The following is a 19,553-nucleotide window of genomic DNA, read 5'->3' as shown; positions in this document are numbered from 1 at the left end:
GGGGTGGTTGGAGGCGAGCCATGGAAACAATGTCCCCCCCCCGGCAAAGCAGTGAGCAGCGGTAGTCGTGAAACTCTGTGTGATGATGCCGCTTATTTTTTCTGTTTTTTTTTCTCTAGGCTGTGTAGATGAATGGTTTGGCAGTGTGTGTGTGTGCGTGTGTGTGCGTGGGGGGGGGGGGGGATGGAGGAGGGAGGGGAGATGTATGACGTGCCCGTGCCCGATAGAGCAGGGGTGGTGAAAGAGCTGCGCGAAGTCATCAGCGTAGCCAGACACCTCATCAGTGCTTTGGGTGGCATATCCTGTTTTCTCACTTCCCTTCGCTGTTCTCGACTATAAGTAGTTGCGTTCTTCGAGGAGCTCCTGCGCCCACATGCCTTGTGCCACTCGAGCCACATCGATGTCGACATCTGCTAGCCGTGATCGCGGCAGTTTGGGGTCGGCGGTTACGTCGCGTCGCGCGCCTTTCACCGCACGACCGGAGCTCTGCCAGCGGCTGCTGGAGGTGCACTGTGGCACCATACAACTGTTCATGTCCCTGGCCGTGCAGGGCTGCATACGCGCTGCGGAACACCGATTCTGGGCGGCACGCCCTTCCGAACGATTCGACGAGAGCCGCGAGTGATTGATCAGATGATCGTATGCGAGTGAGTGCTGCGTGGGGGTGGGGGCGCCGGCTGCCACCCCTGCAGAAACTTTGCCCCCTTGGGGGCGACTTCTGCTACTGCTGCGGTGGACTCGCTGCCCCTGTTTCCACTGCCCGCTGCCATGCTCCTCGCAGCCCAGCACCTCACGGGCGCGCTCGACGCGACGAGCGGCCGCGGTTGGTGAGTAGCGGTCTGGCATGTGCAGAGCACTACCACCGCCTGTGCCGTGACGGTGGCAGGGGCCACGAGTGTAGGTGTTTGCGGTGGTGCTGGGCTTGCCTTTGTCGTCATGCAGACAGTCCGCCTGCCTCGGAGTCTCGTCGGCCTCCTCCAGCCTCTGCAAAGAAGATCTTTCGGTCTTATGGCTTGCTCGCAGTGCTGCCTGCAACGCTGAGGTAAGTCTTAATGCTGTCGAGGGGGCACCGGGTTGCTGCTTCGCTGTCGGCTGCTGACGTTGAAGCTCGCCAAGGAACTGCACTAGCTGATTGACAAATTCTGTCGGCATATAGCCACCTGGTTCATCCGCAGGCCCCTCTTCGGAAGCGATTTGCTGCGGGCCACTATCATGCGCGTTTTTTGTCCTCCAACGCAGCAGCGCGACTTCTTCCTTCAGCGTCGTCTCCTTGGCTCGATGGGCGATTTTCAACTGTGTAATGCGACTCTCGTATTCCGCTTGCCGATTCGAGGCCATCTGCTCAAGCTCGGCCACACGCCTTTGGGCCTCTGCGAGGGCCGCCTGTAACCCCCGGCGGTTGTAGCCCGACACCAAGGCCCCCGCTGAAGGTTCGGTCACAGCATCGCTCTCTCTATTGCTCTCAGTGCTGGCAGGCAGGTTTCCTGTCGATAGGGCTTGCTGATCCTCGGTGGCATCACCGCTGCGGTCATCCGTGACACCTGCGTCGCCGTTATCTTCCACCGCCACCGGTGTCGTGTGTGTGCACGCAGCGGAGGGCGGTTGTCTTGGGTGCGGCGAGGCGGCATTACACCAGTAGTCAGGACTGTAAATCTGCATGCCGGTGGCCACGCTAGCCCAAGCGCCGTTGGCAAGGCGACTGCTGTGAGCAGGAGAGGGAGCTTTGGCGACGCGCTCGAGCGAGCTAGCCCCGCTGCCGGCCACGCCAATGGCCGCTCGCGTTTTCATTGGTTGGGACCATCCCTCCGCACCGTAGGGCCGCGGCGACGTGTGGGGGCTATGCCGCCCAAGCAGGCGCAGCAGCTCTTCGCCATGAGCCTGCGACAGCGCCTGCAGTTGATTCCCGAAGCTAGAGTTCAGAAGCACAATGTACTGCTTGAGGAGCCTCATCTCGTGCTTCACTTGCCGCACGCTGTTGTATAGTTGGAACGTGACGCTGTCCCTCAGGACGTCTTGCACCTGCCGTATTCGCCGTATCTCCGCCTCGAGAGTGCGGTTGTGCGCGTCTAGTCGATCGTAGAGACGGTGCATTGTATTGAGACGCTGGAGAGCATCGACATACTGCTGCTCTAGGGTGCTGACCGCCTCAGAGGCGCATGTGTAGACAGCACTACATCCACTCACTTGGTCATCGCTGCGACGCTCGCGCTCTTGTGGAGAGCTCAGCTGCCATCGGGCGGTGCTGGGGGCGGGTGGGCTTGTGCGCGCAGCTGCATCAGAGGTGTAGGCGTTGTCCGGTGGCATCAGCTCCATCGTGGGTGGCGCTGCTTTCGTGACGCTTGGGGTTCTTTTGTGATTCCCGTGAGGCGAGCGTTGCTGCAGGGGCTGCGGAGGCGATGCTGGGACTAGTTGTGGCGGTGACGGTGACGGTGACACCCTTGTCCGAGTTGAGCAGTGGTAGCCGCTGGTGGTCTGGGTAGACAGAGCGCGCGAAGAGACGGATGGCTTTGCGGCTGCCACACCCGGAGTCGATGCGAGCGGTCGCTTCGGGGGTGACACTGCGCGGTACGAAAGAAGTTGCACTGGAGGTGGTGTGGTCTGTACTGCCCCTGCCCCGGTGATTTTCCCTGGGCTCGACGGACGAGGGGAGAGGAGTGCCACATGCTGCTGTACTTCATTCCCCAACGGGGAAGAGGACGCCGTTTGGGCTTCCATGTGGTTCGGCGCGGGCATGTTTTGCATGTCCTCGTCCTCGTGGTCGTCCAGCTCCGAGGTGTAAGAGTGCAGCCGGGCGTGGTACAATGCCTGATGCTCCGCCGAGCCGGGTAGCGAGGCGACGGCAGCCGCGGTGGCCCCTGATTGCCACTGTTCCGTGGAGGTGCCCTCCGGTGGGTCTGTAGAGGAAGGGGGGCTGGCGGAGGATGAATCTCGGTCTGCGCGACTCGCCAAGAACGCACGAGGCATGTCCTCTTTCGAAAGTCTGAGTTTCCCTCCCTCCTTTCTCCCAACACGTATGCGTGGATGTCGATGTGTGTTTACAGAGGTTGACGCTGGGGGCGGGGATCTGATGAATATTTGGTGCAAATCTAATCATAAGTAGAGTCTATAGCTCAACGACGACGGCGACAAAGCGTGAGACATGCATGACGTTGTGTAAATGAAGGGGAGGTGCGGGTGGAGGAGGGGGGGGGAGGGGATGAAGAAAAAGAGGGGAGATAGAGGTATGCCCAAGTGCACATAACCCCCCCGCCCTCCAAAAAAAAAACACCAAACCGTATAACAATGAAGAAACACAGCACGTGTATGGGTCGGCTGTGAGTGAGTTTTGTGTGTGCGTGTGTGTGAAGGGGAGAGGGATGATGATGAGACGTAAAGTAGCCCCTTGTTGGTTGGGCACGTATTGGTTCACTCACCCTGTTCAGAGCGAGTACATCCAGAGCACGCGTCAGAGAGAGAGGGAGAGAGGGGGGGGGAGGGGGAGGGGGAGGGGGATGGCAGAGGCGGGCGGATCAGATGACCACTTACAGGCAAGGGAGCACCGAGTGTAGTTTGCACAGGGGTGATATCCAAAACTCGGCATCAAAGGGTGCGAAATGTGGGTGACCTCCAAAGATGTCATCATCCTCACCTGGCCTGCTTCACGAATTGAAGGTGCCCGTGTTTGTCTGTTGGTGGGTGTTACGGAGTCGGCCAGGACATGTAAATCACAGCAAAAGGCACCGAATCAAGATCACCACATCAGGGGGTCAGATAAGTTGTGCGTATGTGTGAGGGTCGGTGGTCGGATGCACACACACACATTCAAGAGATGAGGGACTTGGGATCGCCGAAGAGCAAAACAGGCGTGCACATGCGTGGAGAGACCCAATAACATCAACAACACGTATATATATATATATATATCTGTATGTATGTGGATTGATAGAGAGTAAGCAACAGACAAGAATGTAAACGCTGTGGATGGCACACTCGCACTTAGAGAGACCTCCATCCCGATCGCTAGGAGATAAAAACAGCCTCAAGCAGCAGCAACGAAGACAGTCAAGCAAAGGGTAAAGTGTGCTGCGGTGGCGTGGACCACAGGCAGCAGCGTAGCCTCATTTCAGGCGTACTTTGAAGCAAAATAGAAAGGCGGGTTGAGTGAGGGGAAGGGGGGGATCCGACTGTGGAACACACACATACAATGGGGGGGGGGCATCAGGAGCATACGGGCAACAGGCGAGCAGAGGATATGCAGAAGAGGTCTCGGAGGCAGAAGCAGACTACATCACCCATGAACAAACGCTCCCATGGGCAGAGAGGGTGGCGAAGCAAGTCGGACACGTGTGAGACCGCCCCCGCCCCCCGCCCCCCTCCCCCCTGCCCAACAAGACGAGGCAATGCTCTCACACAAAGAGATCCGGCAGGCTCGGAGATTATATGCGTATCGGTGTGTGTACGCGCCCACGCTTGGCAGGTGCTCTTCTCGCCTTGTGCCCCCCCCCTCTCCTCCTCTATCTACCAGACTCACGGAAAACACCGAGCCCTGCCGCGCTCGCGCAGGCCTGCATCTCCTGATGTGAGTCACCGTCACTTCTGCCGGCGCTGTGGCGCTGTGCAGAGGAGTCCCTCACCCATGTGTGCAGGCTTGAGTGACGAACATCATCGGGCAGGGAAGCTTGAATTGTCGCCAGGGTGGCGCGCAGCGCCTCCAATTCCATGGGTGGCTGAGTGTGATCGAGGGAAAGCGCGCGGCGACACCAGTCCGCCACCATCGGCGGCAGAAAGGGTGGAATGCGGTACGCTTGGCCACTGCTGCTTGGCTTCACATCCACTGTGCTCGAGGTGTTGCCGTGTGGCTGCTTTGTACAGGCGAACACCTGTTCCTCCACCTCTCTGTCCGTCGTCATGTGCGCGTAGGGAACCTGACCTGTGAGGAGCGCAAGGAAGAGTTGCACAACAACGTAGCTCGAAGGGGCAGTGGCACGCGGATGCGGACGCCACCGACTTCCGACCGCCTCGCCCAGCGTCCATCCACACGGCGGGTTGTAGCGGACAACAAAGTGCTTTGACCGACGGTGCAGGAGATCCTCAGCTCTGCCAGCGTCCGTCTTCGCTCCTTGGATTACATGCACAGTCGTCTCCCACGCTCTCGATGCCTGCACCGTGTCATCTACGGCGTGGGCGCTTGGATAGGCATGACATCGACCAAACTCCCTATCTTTCATGTGATTTCTTTGCAGGTTACAGTGACTCTCTACTGAGGCTGTTTCAAGGATGCCGACGCCCTCGCCGACGGTGACGACGTCATCAGTGAAGACGTGACTTTCAGTATTGAACAAGGTGGGCGACGTCGCCCGTTTTGCGTGCTGGCATCCTCCTCTACCGCCTTCACCACCACCCTGTTGTTGCGTCTGCTGCTCTTGATACGCGGCCTCCTCATCTTCCTCGTCCAGTTCGACCACACGCACAACAAAGACGTTCGCAGGGTCGACAGTTAACCACGCCGTCTGCACCGCCTCCGACACTTCATGGATGTCGTCCATGATATACTGCAGCGCGTCGGCGATCTGGCTACAGACGTGAAGCGCTTCGTGGAGCGTAAAGTGGTGTCGCGAAACAGCAGGGGGCGACGCCGAAGAGGAAGCGGGGGCGGCAGCAGAAAGCGGGTTGGAAAACAGAAAATCACTCAACGTGACGCCGGAGAGCTGCAAATGAGCGGGTGCTGTGGTCGTCTGTAACGCACCCTGCAGCTCCGTGACGTACCCCAACTCAATGATGGGTTCCCCAGCACGGATTGAGTCGGCCAGCTGCCAGGGAAGGCTCACCCCAGGAGCGCGTGCCGCGCGCTCCTGGGGTGCCCCACTGTCGTTTAGGTTACCGTTTCCTGTCATAGCCTCGTGGTGGTCTTCATCCGACACCAGGGCACCTCTATGCGCAGGCGACTCATTCGAGTTCCCCGCGTTGTCGGTGAACCTTTCTGTAAACCCGCCAAGGCACTTGACGATATTTGGATGACACCACGTGGCTCGGCACGCGACGTCCAACAGAAATTCTGTGGCGTACTGCATAGCCACCGCCTGCGTCTCGGCTTCGTTTGTATCCACCCCACCAGAGAGGACCTTCACGACGACAGGGACGCCGTTGTATCGGAACACGTGCGGTACGACGCGGAAGCGGATGTTTACTTCTTCAACGGTGCGGCGCCCCATCGCCGCAGAGGCGGATGCCCATGTGTCTTGGAGTCGACTGACTCCTGGTAAGAGTTGGTTCGTCGGTCCGAGATCATCGTAGAGGATCCGCCATGGACCTATCTCACGGCGCTGATAATAGGCAAGCATGTCGCGCTGATGCTGGATCGCGCTGCTTGCCTCGTCAGTGGTGGTGGTGGTATCGTCATGCTTGTCGAGAACACCAGTGGAGAAGAGCAGCTCCATCATTGTCTGCGCATTCTCGGCGCGGTCGTGTGACTCTGCGATACCGTCTTCTCGCTCCAGTTCCGCGCGCGAGTACATGGACCACGCTGCCCAGAGGCGCCCGTATGCGGCTTGAAAGAGCCGTCGACCTGTGAAGTGCTGACACAACAGCACCTGCCAGCACTGCGCCGGCCCTAGTGGATCGCCGTCTGGGCCGTACAGAATCTGAGGCGCAGTTTCCAACTCCGCCATGCTCGCCATTACCCCACCGTTGTGTGCGCACTGTCGCAGTAGCAGACAGAGGGACCGTACCGCGGTCAGCAGCCGCATAGATGGCGCCGGCTGCGGCATTTGAGCCAGGGTGCGGGCAATCTGTCCCAGGCGACGTACCGCCAAGGCACATTGATGCTTGTGGATGTGCCCTTGGTCCCGAGCGACAGTCGCAGTATCGAGAAGGCGCTGAAGGCACTGCACCAAGACTGGTGTTGTGTCCACTGTCAGATCGGCTGCTTCTTGCCTGGAGGAGTGGAAGACCGACTCCCCAATACTGGAGTGGGCGTCATGCGAGTGTTTCTCGCCGGTGGATCGTGAAGGCGTTGTCGCTGAGATCTGCGCGCTCCCCACCGCCAACCGAGAACGCGCCGCAAGGTCGGTGTACTGGTTTTCCTCGACGGTGTTCACGAACATGTTTGCCTTTTTTTTTTGGCTGAGTTGTGGTAAACTTCGTGTGTGTATTGCGGGGGAGGGGGGCTATACAGAGTTGAGCCTCTCCCTCAGGACCAGATAAAGGGAGAAAAGAGAGAGGAAAGAGAGGGGAGGGAAGGAGGGGCGGGGGAGGAGGGCTGTGAGAGAGAGAGAGAAGATGCACCACAGGCGCAAGCCCAACGCGAACCATTACACGATTGGAGAAGAAAATGCAGAAGGGGGGCACCGAGTGTGTGGCGATAAGAGCTCAACTACTACTCCCCCCCCCGGGCAACAACAACAACATACACATGCACCCAACAAATGAGGCACACACACACTCACACACAGAGACCCGGAAGACACGGGCGGACAGTGCGAGGACAGTGGAAAAGGGAGACAGATGAAGGAGTGTGGTGTGGAGTGAAGAAAGCCTTTACGGAGGAAATGAGCAGCTTTTACAGTAGATGTCATGTACACACACACGGATTGGCGAAAAACAACGAGAAGCGGTACCAAAAGCAACTATGCTGCCCCCCCCCCCTCCCCCCTTCCCGCCATGGCAGTCTCTCTCTCTCCCTGCAGTGAAGAGGAGGAAGGGGTTGGGGTGGGGTGGGGGACCGTCGCGATTGCACCCCGATAAAGTTTTGTGATTACTGCATGAACAAGATCGAGTGTGCTGCAGAGCTTTTTTTAAATTTGACAGGAGGGGTGTGTGCAGTCCTTGGTTTCTCATAAGTGGCCATGATCTCACCATGACAAGGGCACACCTCAATGCAGCATTCATTGATCCAAAATCCGTTCCCCCCCCCCTTACTCCCCCCCTGCTGCGGATACAACATCAAGGCAGCTTCCTATAACGTCCGTTAGTCAGTGCCGAAGCGCTTCTCTGATGGCGACAGGGAGGGGGGGGGGAGGGAGAGGGAAGGAGGAGGAGGCCATAAGAATCCACAGCCGTGCATTACAGAAATCGAGACGGCATTGTGCTGAAGGTGCTCGCATGTCACGAGGATCGCGTGATGAAAGCCCACCTATTGCTCGCACATTGGTGTAGAGCTTTTTCAGTGCATCTAGAGCGACCGGTTGCGTGCGCGCTATAGTTGTTGACGGCCTCGATTTCTAGGGTAGTTGCAGGGTTGGGGCTAGCCGATGCATAGGGGGAAGGGGGGCTCTGGCGCCCGGTTTATGCGGCTGCTCTCAACGTTTTTCCCTGTGTAACTCACTTTTGGGGAATGCAAAGAGCCTTTCCGGCACTGGATCTGCACATGTGCACTAACGCTCCTGAAGAGGTGAAGGGGCTGTTCAGGAGAGAGACATCACGGGTGCCGAGATACACAGCGCAGGTTAGCAAAGCGTCTGTCGCTGTAATGTTGTGGGTTTGCTAGCTCATCTCTCCGTATGCGGTGCCGTCGCATCCGCAGGGAACAGGGTAGCGATGCCCATCAAGAGTCAGATGGAGAGAGGGGGGGTGGGGCGAGAGAGAGAGAGAATTAAATGAGGAGGTTCGGTGTGCGTGCGAGTGCTTTGCGCTCTCAAGAAAAAGAGGGAAAAGAAACACACACACACACACACACACACACAGGCTGGGGAATGGAAACAATCGCAACATTACCTACCTCACTAAGCAGAAGCAGAATGAGACGATGATTTAGAGAGCGTCGCCGCCCCCCCCCTCCCGTCTCCCCCCTTTTTACGGTTTTGTCGTTCGTCTGGCATTGTCGCTGATAGCGGACGCTACGAATGGCTAGTTGCCGCCCGTAGGGACTACTTAGCCTCGTTTAAACGTGTTTTCTTCCCCCCTCCCTGTTCTCCTGTTGAAGCCCTAGGAGAAAGCGCGCGCGCACACGCACACACACACACTTACATCCTAGGATGACAGAGGCGAGAAGGGATCGAGGTAAAAGAGAGGGAGAGGGAGACAGCAACTCATCTCGGAAAGAAGAATATGATGAACAAAGGGAAAAACAAATCTGTGGCCAACACATACGTACGCGCATACGCACTCTCACCGACTTTACGAAGGGGCGGTTGCAAGGAGAGGGGGAGACTCGCTCACTCCTCTCTCTCGCTCCCTCCGCCGCCCCCATCCATCATCATTTTAACCTTCTTTCTTTTTCGGCCTGAGCGACGTACTAGTAGAAGTCTTCCGTGGTAAAATCTGGAGTCTTCTGTGGCGAGGGCGCTGTCGGCGGTGTCGCCGACGATACGGCCTGAGCCGTGCTGCCTTCGGCGGCCCCGAGCGAGTCAGCCAGCAATGTGGGGTCCATTTCCAGCTCTCCTGACACCGGCGGGACCAACACCGACACCGCTTCTGCTACTGAAGCGCCGTTTACCTTTCCAGTGACACGCCCGTCCACAAAAGCGGCGGCGGTGAGTCCGCGAGGCTGGACGTGCACGCCCTCCTCCTTTTCCATGGCCGCTGCGGCCCCGATGTAGTGAATGACTGCCGCCATGTCACGGTCACCTAACCCAGATTCGGCAGCTGCGCCAAGCATGCGCAGTGACGCGTCCAGGACAGGAAAGCGTTCCTCCTCGCCATCACGCCCTCCGTGACCGTTATCGCGGTTCTCAATCTTGGGCAAGGAGGCGTCGAGGAGCGCAAGGTCCTCGAGGAGGTTATCGACGCTCGCGCCAGAGGATGGTGCCAGCTTGTCCGGGTTACGCACCAGGTCCTGCATCGTTGCCGCGTTGCGGCGCAGCATTGTGCTTGAGCCCCAGGAGGCATCCAAGACTTGTATGAGTTTCTGGTAGTCTTCGATACCGAGTCGATTTGCAATCGTCATCGCCTCGGCGGCGGCGGCGTTGTGTGAGGCCACCAGCGCCTGCGAGAGAAGCTTCGCCGCAGTGCCGCTGCCGTTGGCGCCCATGTGGTGAATATTGTCGGCGAACATGCGAAAGATCGGTGACACCCGCTGCACCTGCTCCGCTGGGCCACCCACCATGAGTACGAGCTGATTATTGAAGGCTTGCTTAGGACTGCCGCTCATCGGGGCATCGAGAAAGACGGCGCCGCGCCGCTCTGCCTCATAGGCGCACTCACGCGACAGGTCCATGTCCACGGTGGTGTGGTCCACTATTATTTGCCCAGGACGTGCGTTGGTGATGAGGGCCTCGCTGTCCTCCAGAAGAACTTTCCGCGAAGCGGCTCGGTGCGCCAAAGTTAGCAGGATGACATCACACCACTTGGTCATGGTGCTGTAGCGGTCGTGGATGCGCATGGCGCAGGTCGCGCCGTCGGCGCTCATGTCGTCGCACACTTGCCGCGCCTTACTGAGGGTGCGACTATGGATCTGCAAATACATCGCACTGCGTGCCTTGAAGGCGAGGTTGCGCGTAATGGGAATGCCCATGTTACCCATGCCCACAACGCCGACATTCAGTGAACGCTTGATGGCCGACATGGGGATGAGGGAGCCGGTGGGAACGGTGTGTGTGTGTGTGTGTGTGTGTGTGGGAGGGGAGGGGGGGAGGGGTGATGCCTACCGTTGCTCTCTCAGTGCATGGAGAGGCGTGGGCTAATGGTTGTGGGTCAGGGGAGGGGGGGGGGGAGGGGAGGAGGACGCGATTGTTGGGCGTTGCACAGACAAGGCGAACGTCAGTGGAGAACACTAATACGGTGGCAGAGAGAGAGAGGAGGAGGGGGGGGGGAAGGGGAACTGACAGCCTTGGTACCGCACGCATGCTGCCGACTGTCTCCTCAAATTGGTGTGGAAGGGTGTGAAGAAAGGCTGGTTGTGGTGGTGAGAGGTGATGCGCAGCGAGACTTCTTGTATAGTTTAGGAGTTCATACATTTAAAATGTGTCACTACCGCGATCATACGTGTTCCCCTCCTTGTGCACTTTGTTGTTGCTGTTGTCACCCCTGTACGGTTCAGCTCCACTTTTTCTTTCCTGGAAGAGAGTCCCTCCTCTCCCTTCTCGTGCCAGCCGTTCATCTCTTAGAAACAAGCGTGTTTTGTTTGTTCGTCCTTACTAAAGCCAGTGTAGATAAGCGACACCTAAAAGATGGTTCGAACAGCATGTGCAGCCCCTCCCATCCACCGCCCCTCTCCCTCGCCCCCTCACTCCCCATTTTCGCATTCCTCCTACGACGTACGCACACATGCACCGAAACACATGCATGTGCAATGAGCGAAGGGGTTGCTTACCCCCTCCCTTCCTTCTTTCCTTCTCCCCACCAGATATTTGGATCAAGAGAGTGGAAGGGATACAGCTGGAGCATAGAGGCCCACATGACCAGAGTCACGTACATGCCATAGGGGATGTGGAAGCACCTGCACCGGCTAGCCACAACGCGACATACAGGCATACCAACACTCATGAAAGAAAAAAAAAAAAAGAACACGCTCACTCGCCCAGCACAACCGTTTAAAGCCGCTATTGCCGTCGTTATATCACACAACACCTCACACACGCACGAAAAAAATAAAGAAAAGCCCAAAGTATGCCAAAAAAAAGAAAGGTGTGAGTGAAAGCAGGCGACAAGTAAATTGGATATGCAAGTATATGGGGCACATATGCATGCGCGAAGCTCCTTCTCGAAAGTCTCGCTGTATCTGGCGTACACCTCACCCCCCCCTCCTGCCCCTCCACTCCCACGTCTTTCTCATCTCAGGAGGGGGGGGGCTCGAGTTCTTCCTATCTTTGCATACCTTTTATTCTTTTCATCGTCTCTTCTTCCCGGGGTTCACCCACACCCACAGACGATACTGCGTTGTTCTCGGTACAAGCAATGGGCAGAGAGATGGGAGGTGAAGGGGGCGTAGAGGTGGGGGAGGGACAAGTAAAGATAACAACATCCGTGGTTGCTGGTCTTCGTGCGATGAGAGTGCCCGAGCAATCCACGACGACAAATAACCAAGAGGTACGCAGAAAAATACACACAAGCGTACGCCGATACACACGCACATACACACACACACCGTTCCCATGACCACGGGGGGGGGGAGGGGGGCTGCAGTCTATCCGCGTTTGAGTTTGAAAATCTACCGGCACATATTTTTCTCCATTCGCTCTGTTTTTTTTTTCGAACTCGCGCCCACAAAAGCCAAACGTTCGCAGAAGTGCCACACGTTACACACCGAGAATGACGTTGTTGATTGGAATGAACACGAGCTTCACAAAGAAGCCGAGGAAGCCCATCATGAGGAAGCCGATCACTGCCGCAAGGGCGGCTGTCGTGAACTCGTTGTAGTTTGGCTTCTGACACTTGCGCACCAGCATGCGGCTGTTCTTGGTGAAAGCCACGATGGGGTGGAACAAGATATCATCGAGGAAGTCCATTGGTTATAGTGGGGGAAGGAACAAGAAGGGAGGGGGTTGAGGGAGAAGAAAAAAAACAGAGTTCTGTCCGTGTCTGATCTGAGGTAGAGCTCTGGAGACAACAGGCAACAGCAGCTGTGACACTGGTAACTATGGTGGTGATCGTGCTGTGATGCTTGGTGTGTGTGTGTGTGTGTGTGTGTGTGTGTGTTGCGTCGTCGTGAACAGCGCAAGGGGAGACAACGAAAGAATGATTCAGTACGGATGTAGACGGAGGGAGGAGACGAAGAGTTTGTGAGAAAAAGAGGAGCGGGGGGGGGGGCACCGGGAGGGGGGGGGGCTTCTTTGTTACTCATCGACGAGAGATTGTGATGGCACCGGCATCGGATCAGTTTGCATAACATCTGGTGCTACGGCCAGTGCCTTCCGTTATCACCACAGATTGAGTCGTCGTACCACGCGAGGGGAGAGCGTTACAGAAGCAGAGAAAGAAGGGGGGGGTCTATCACACGCTCCACTGATACGCACGGTTCTCTTTTTTTTGTTTTTCCCATTCTCCTTTTACGCTGTTTTTTTTTTTCGTGACAATTAACGGCCACATTTGCAGCGACAGTTCTAAAGGAGAAAGTTAGGGAGGAGGGAGGGGGCAGTGCCGAGAGGTGGGGCATAACAATGACAACAATGACGATGGTGGTGGGTTAGGTGTGTGTGTGTGCTGGACCCATCAAATGGAAGGTGGGGAGGGGGGGGGCGTTGTTTCTGTTTGTTTTTAAATCCCCTCTCTTCATTCTCCCTTGTTTGTTCCACATATACGCGTATATGATTTTGCCCGACTGCAAAAAACAAACAAACAGGCAAACAGAGAAAGGGGAGTTGCGGAGTTGGATGAACACAACACAGCACACGCCACACACACACACCATATCAAGCCACCACAAACAAAAACGAGCCCCCCTCCCCTCCCCCCAACCACCACACACACTGCACTGACGAAGCGATGCTGCCACGGCTGGCGCGCCAATTTCTATGATCGTATTTATTATGAGACTCTAGACTGCTCACTCGCACACACACACTCGTCCAAATGTTTGGAGGGGGGAATGGTTGGGGGGTCGGGGGAAAGCACTGTGACCGTGCTCATCACTGGAGGAGAAAAACAACAAAAGGCATCCCCCCACCCCCCCCCCCTGTCCATCCCCATCCCCGTGAAAATGTTGCAAGGATACACGTGGAAAAACAAGGAGTCCCCGGCCGAGCCCAGCCTCCCTAGAATCTACGTTCCACTGCGACGGTGTGCAAGCAGGGAGGGTGCTGGCGTTGCTGTTGCTACAGCAGTTCCACCGGTGGGGGTTTTCCCTTCAGGGTGTGGGCATCATGTCACCGGCAAGGAAACTGTCTTGTGCATCCACGGCTGGGTTGTCCTCTTGCTGCAGAAGAGGCTCGATGCGCGCATCGTGGTCGGGCAGAGCGAAGAATACGATGCTGCAGCGGCTGTGGTTGCCCTTGACATTGCGCACGCGGTGAGGCGTTGCGTCGATGAGGCCGCCGGTCCACTTCTCCAGAAACAAGCCGGCGTTCACGAGAAGCGCGTCCTCAAGCACAGGGACGGCCGTATAGGAGCCCTTCTCCTCGTCCCACACCTCCAGCCCTCCCAGCGAGTCCTGAGAAAGCAGGGTAATGGTGCTGAGGTCCTTGTGCGTGTCGAGCCGCACAGTGATATCCTTGTCATTGTCACCGTCGTCGGGACCGGCACCCTTTACCAGGGGCTGCGTCTTCGCTCCTTTGCGCCGCAGCACCTTCACGCCACCCGGGTTGTACGCTGAGCGCTGGTTTTCAATGTCAACGCCGTTCTTGAGCCGCGTTCCCTCCCCAAGTTGCGGGTAGTACTTGGCTTGCAGGTCGCAGTCGCGCTTTTGGTGAAACGACGTGAAGTACTCGAGCTCAAAGTCCATTGCCGGGTCCGGCCCGCCTTGTGGGACGGAGGGGCGGATGCCCAGGCCGCAGCTGATGTGCCGCATCACGTCCATGCTCACCGTGTAGCAGAGGTCGTAGTAGGCCATCATCATGTCTTTGAAGTCGGACATAAAGTTATCATTGCGGCCCATACCTGGACGAAGGCCGCTGCCAGCTGCAGGGGTCGAGTTGACGTGGTTCAGCAAGACGTCCCAGGGGTTTCGGCGGCTAATCATGCTCAGGTACTCACTTTCCTCCCAGCCGGCTTGTTTGTAGTAGTCGCGCCGCAGCACGGCCGGGTCAGCCACGTCGTCACGCCCGACGGAGAAGCAGTCAATGGCGTCATCAATGCCACTTGCGCCAACGTAGCGGTGGTAGCCACGGAATCCACTGGGTGATTTGATGCTCTCCAGCTCGTACGGAGAGAGTTGGGAACAGTTGTAGTTGTGCAGGTTGTTGCGCTTCAAGCTCCCCTGGGCAGCGTCGTCGCGGAGGTTTAGAATGTACTGCTCAAAGAAGATGCGACAGTCGCGATGAAGCTGATCGAGGACAGTTTTTTGAATAAAGGGGTGCTGGATGTAACAATAGCCGTGATCTTGCAGGGACTCGAGGAGGGCGTTGCTGGCTGACTCTGTCACGTTGTTCGCACCGCGGCCGATTTTGACCAGCGTGCCGCGTGCAATAGTCGTGGTGCGGAGCATTACTTTTGGCTAGCTGTCCACACCACGTGCGGGGCGGACACAGTCACGAGGGGGTTAGGGAGGGGCGTGCTAGAGGAAAGCGGGGAAACGAAATGGCCGCCACCACCACGACAATTGCGCGGGGCAGAGGGAGGGCGAAGAGGAGGCCGACGTCGATGCCACGAATAATAAGACGGAGGACGCAGAAGTGTGCGTACGCCCCAAAAAACGAAACACAGAAGCAGACGTATGGCGATTCGGTGCAGTGTAAGATTCGGAAATGAGCCGTGTTTGGGGCTGCGTGTGCGTGCGTGCAGGAGTGGGGGGAGGGGGGGGGGGGGCGGCAAAGAGCACAACGACACTGTGCCTTCTCTTTCCCTATGTATAGATGTATATATATATATGTGTGTGTATGTGTGGGTCGTTTATCGTGTATGTATGTATGCGTGTGTGTGTGTGTGTGTGTATGTGCGTGTAGAGGGACCTCCGAATGCATGGCCTTTTCACCACGGAATGTTTGATGTGAAAAAAAAAGATGGGATGTCGTCGTGCGTGTATTCAACAACAAAAGTAAGAAGAACGGGGGAGGAGAGTGGGGGCAATGTAGTGGCAGAGGGTTACTCTCCGCCTCTCGGGAGAGTGAGTGAGTGAGTGATTCGTGAGAGAGAGAGAGGTGTGTGTGTGTGTGTATGTCCCTATGGGGCCATTTTTATCGGGGGTGACGCGTTCCCATGCCCTGTCGGCAGGCGAAGGCGCCATTTTTTCTTTGTTTCGAGCAGGCGTATTTGGCCTCGCTTGACTGGTCTTGGGGATCCCCCCTCCCCTCCCCTCCCCCCCTCCCTCCCTCCCCCTCCCTCCTCCTGTTTGATGAGTGGTGGGGATGGCGAAAAGGGCGCAACAAGCATAAAAGACATCAGCTTATAGGGAGGGAGGGAGTGGAGGGCAAAATAAATAAATAAAAAAGAGGCACAAAATAAAACAAAAACGAAACCCCGTCAATGAACAAATAAAAAAGACATTCGCACAGAAGTGAACTCCCCCACTCCCATCACCACACACGACAGCAGGGCGTGGAAGGGGAAGAGAGAGTGGAGAGGGAGGGAGGGGAGGGGGGGGGCGGAAGAGAAACGAATAAAGTGAACGGTGTGCGTGGGGATTTTACATCGAAGAATCATCAAAAGGAGAGTTGTTGACTATACATGGGTGTGTTACTCCTTTTTTTTTCCACCTCGTTCCACTTCTTGATCTCCAATTATTGCATATAGAAATATTTATGGTGTTTCTGTCGGTGTGTGTGTGTGTATGTGTAGGCTTAGGGAGAAAAAGGAGCGCGTGGGATGGGCAAGGGTGGGGGCCAGGCCGTGGAAAGGGGGATGGAAGAGAGCAAGACGTGAAACACACACACACACCGACAGCGACAAGAGCGAAAGACACACAAATAAAACGAGGAGAGTCCGTCACAACATGTATTGGACATTCACCAGTTTTTCTTCCTTTCCTCATTACGATAGTAATCATAGCACGTGTCGCGCCTTAGCAGTTGAGGGATGCCGGCGAGGTGACGGGTGCGCAGATACCTTCCCTACCACTCCCATGCCGCCCCATCTTCCCACACCACCACCTGAAGGACACAAGGCCCTAAAAAAAAAACATGATGCCTCCCTCTAAGGAAAGGGGACAAAAACAAGGGTGGAGGGGTCGAGGGGGGAGGGAGAGACACACACACACACACACACACACAACAATGCTGATGCACGAAGCACGTTGGAGATGACGGGGGGTGGGGGGGTCGAGAGAGAAAGGGGCGAAAAGGAAATGACTAGAGAAGGCCCCTAACGCTAAACGGCACATCAACAGGTTTGGTGTGGCGCCTATTCGAGAAAGTTGTGGATGAACCACAAAAGTCATGCGTGTGAATCCTTCCATTGGATCCATATAAGTAACTGAGGCCACTTCCACCGTTTTATTGACCCCACCTTCCCATCCTCCTTCCTTTCTACTTTACCTCCTTGTTGCTGCTACCCATTTTATGGGGGAGGGAGGGAGGAGGGAGGAGGGAGGGGGGGGGGGGAGGGGCACACATCCATCGATCGGAAAGCCCCATTCATTCTTTCACGCAGACCGCTTCGAGACGTTTTGTAGGTTTGTCGCCTGCTCCAGCAGTACCTTGTTCCAATTTACACCCGGCCCCTCATAGAAACTGCGCTTTTGGATTGGTTTCACATTTGCTGCCTTGAAAGTGTCGTGTGAGGTCGAGGGGGATGTGCCTGCGCCGCCACCCACATGCGCTGCGGTGTCCAGCACCAGCTTTTCGTACCCAGAGAGACGGCCACGTGCCACCACGTCGCCATTTGCAGCACTGAACAGTACGAAGCGAGCGGGAGTAGTGGATGTTATTACACCCGCATTGTCGCCTACGCGTAGCGGGGAGCCATCGGAGGAGCAGTACGTAGCTGGGACACGTTCAATTGATGAGCTGGGGGAGGTGCTGCTGAGTCCCTGCGCACGTCGAGTTCCGGTACTCGCCGGATCCGAAACGCAGTGCGGCACAGGAAACAATGATGTCGACACGAGCTCGGCCAGTTTCTCATCAACATCCTTTGCAGACCGTCTCACCAATTCGTTGAGCTGGTCTTCGGCGCGTCTGTCATGGTCGGACGAGTAGAGGTTGAGACGTCTCGGCTCCTGTGCAGAAGAGCACCACCTTCCGGGACCGCGAGCCCCTACTCCCTCGCACCTTTGTGCGTAGCCGCCCAACCCTGAACCTTTCGCGGACGTCAAGGGCGGCTTCGAAAATGCGCTCATTGAAAGACGCCGCTGCGACTCGGAGGTGAGGGAGCGGCTGCGCGAGCGTGGCAGCGCTGCGCTCGCTGCCGGTCGCCGTACAACAACACCAGCCATTGAAAAACGCAGTCCTGTTGGGATCGTTCCGGAATTCACGACTGCAGTGCCCACCTCCACCGTCGTAACGCCCTCGACTTCGCGCCTCTCTCGGGGACATGACAACACCACCTCATATTCCCTCTCCCCAACACTCAGTTCAGGTGGTGCGAGTTCAGCATAATCCTCTTCGTGGTTGACCTCGGACTGTTCGTACGCGGTGTCCACAGCATCCTCCTGCTGCTCGACGTCGAACTCTTCGACAACTGTCTCAATTGCTGCCTCGGCTTGCTCGACCTCGGACTGTTCGTAGGCGATGTCCACAGCATCCTCCTGTTGCTCGACTTCGGACTGTTGGTAGGCGATGTCCACAGCGTCCTCCTGCTGCTCGACTTCGGACTGTTCGTAGTCGATGCAACCTCCGTGCTCGACTCGAACTTCGACATGTCCAATCCTCCAGTTGCTCGACCTCGGACTGTTCGTAGGCGATGTCCACAGCGTCCTCCTGTTGCTCGACGTCGAACTCTTCGACAACTGTCTCAATTGCTGCCTCCAGTTGCTCGACCTCGGACTGTTCGTACGCGATGTCCACAGCATCCTCCAGTTGCTCGGCTTCGGACTGTTCGTCAGCTACCTCAATTGCTGCCTCGAGCTGCTCGACCTCGGACTGTTCGTACGCGATGTCCACAGCGTCCTCCTGCTGCTCGACGTCGAACTCTTCGACAACTGTCTCAATTGCTGCCTCGAGTTGCTCGACCTCGGACTGTTCGTACGCGATGTCCACAGCGTCCTCCTGTTGCTCGACGTCGAACTCTTCGACAACTGTCTCAATTGCTGCCTCCGGTTGCTCGACCTCGGACTGTTCGTAGGCGATGTCCACAGCATCCTCCTGTTGCTCGACTTCGGACTGTTCGTACGCGATGTCCACAGCGTCCTCCTGTTGCTCGACCTCGGACTGTTCGTACGCAATGTCCACAGCGTCCTCCTGGTGCTCGACCTCGGACTGTTCGTAGGCGATGTCCACAGCGTCCTCCTGTTGCTCGACGTCGAACTCTTCGACAACTGTCTCAATTGCTCCCTCCGGTTGCTCGACCTCGGACTGTTCGTAGGCGATGTCCACAGCATCCTCCTGTTGCTCGACTTCGGACTGTTCGTCAGCAATCTCGATTGCTGCCTCGACCTGCTCAGCTTCGGACTGTTCGTACGCAATGTCCACAGCGTCCTCCTGCTGCTGAGCCTCGGACTGTTCGTACGCGATGTCCACAGCGTCCTCCTGCTGCTCGGCCTCGGACTGTTCGTCAGCTACCTCAATTGCTGCCTCGAGTTGCTCGGCCTCGGACTGTTCGTAGGCGATGTCCACAGCATCCTCCTGCTGCTCAGCTTCGGACTGTTCGTACGCAATGTCCACAGCGTCCTCCTGCTGCTGAGCCTCGGACTGTTCGTACGCGATGTCCACAGCGTCCTCCTGCTGCTCGGCCTCGGACTGTTCGTCAGCTACCTCAATTGCTGCCTCGAGTTGCTCGGCCTCGGACTGTTCGTCAGCTACCTCAATTGCTGCCTCGAGTTGCTCGACCTCGGACTGTTCGTAGGCGATGTCCACAGCATCCTCCTGCTGCTCGACTTCGGACTGTTCGTCAGCTACCTCAATTGCTGCCTCGAGTTGCTCGGCCTCGGACTGTTCGTAGGCGATGTCCACAGC

The 19,553-nt window shown here is 57.0% G+C and overlaps 5 protein-coding genes across 5 annotated transcripts; all 5 read right to left on the bottom strand.

Annotated features, from left to right (window-relative positions):
- Positions 1–333: 333 nt before the first annotated feature.
- JKF63_04605 (uncharacterized protein) lies at positions 334–2,964 on the bottom strand (the record flags this gene model as incomplete). Its single annotated transcript, XM_067900587.1, has 1 exon — positions 334–2,964. One exon carries the CDS (start codon positions 2,962–2,964, stop codon positions 334–336), a length of 2,631 nt encoding a protein of 876 aa, XP_067756608.1.
- Positions 2,965–4,493: 1,529 nt separating this feature from the next.
- On the bottom strand, positions 4,494–7,082 carry JKF63_04604 (uncharacterized protein; the record flags this gene model as incomplete). The annotated part of the gene is made up of 1 exon (XM_067900586.1): positions 4,494–7,082. The coding sequence occupies one exon, from the start codon at positions 7,080–7,082 to the stop codon at positions 4,494–4,496; it is 2,589 nt and encodes an 862-aa protein (XP_067756607.1).
- A 2,129-nt stretch (positions 7,083–9,211) lies between these two features.
- On the bottom strand, positions 9,212–10,480 carry JKF63_04603 (uncharacterized protein; the record flags this gene model as incomplete). Its single annotated transcript, XM_067900585.1, has 1 exon — positions 9,212–10,480. One exon carries the CDS (start codon positions 10,478–10,480, stop codon positions 9,212–9,214), a length of 1,269 nt encoding a protein of 422 aa, XP_067756606.1.
- A 1,672-nt stretch (positions 10,481–12,152) lies between these two features.
- JKF63_04602 (uncharacterized protein) lies at positions 12,153–12,362 on the bottom strand (the record flags this gene model as incomplete). Its single annotated transcript, XM_067900584.1, has 1 exon — positions 12,153–12,362. One exon carries the CDS (start codon positions 12,360–12,362, stop codon positions 12,153–12,155), a length of 210 nt encoding a protein of 69 aa, XP_067756605.1.
- A 1,337-nt stretch (positions 12,363–13,699) lies between these two features.
- JKF63_04601 (uncharacterized protein) lies at positions 13,700–14,995 on the bottom strand (the record flags this gene model as incomplete). The annotated part of the gene is made up of 1 exon (XM_067900583.1): positions 13,700–14,995. The coding sequence occupies one exon, from the start codon at positions 14,993–14,995 to the stop codon at positions 13,700–13,702; it is 1,296 nt and encodes a 431-aa protein (XP_067756604.1).
- Between the last annotated feature and the right edge of the window lie 4,558 nt (positions 14,996–19,553).

Source organism: Porcisia hertigi, chromosome 25, assembly GCF_017918235.1.
Source record: "Porcisia hertigi strain C119 chromosome 25, whole genome shotgun sequence".
Taxonomy (NCBI): Eukaryota; Euglenozoa; class Kinetoplastea; order Trypanosomatida; family Trypanosomatidae; genus Porcisia; species Porcisia hertigi.
This window is presented reverse-complemented; position numbering and strand designations above follow the sequence as displayed.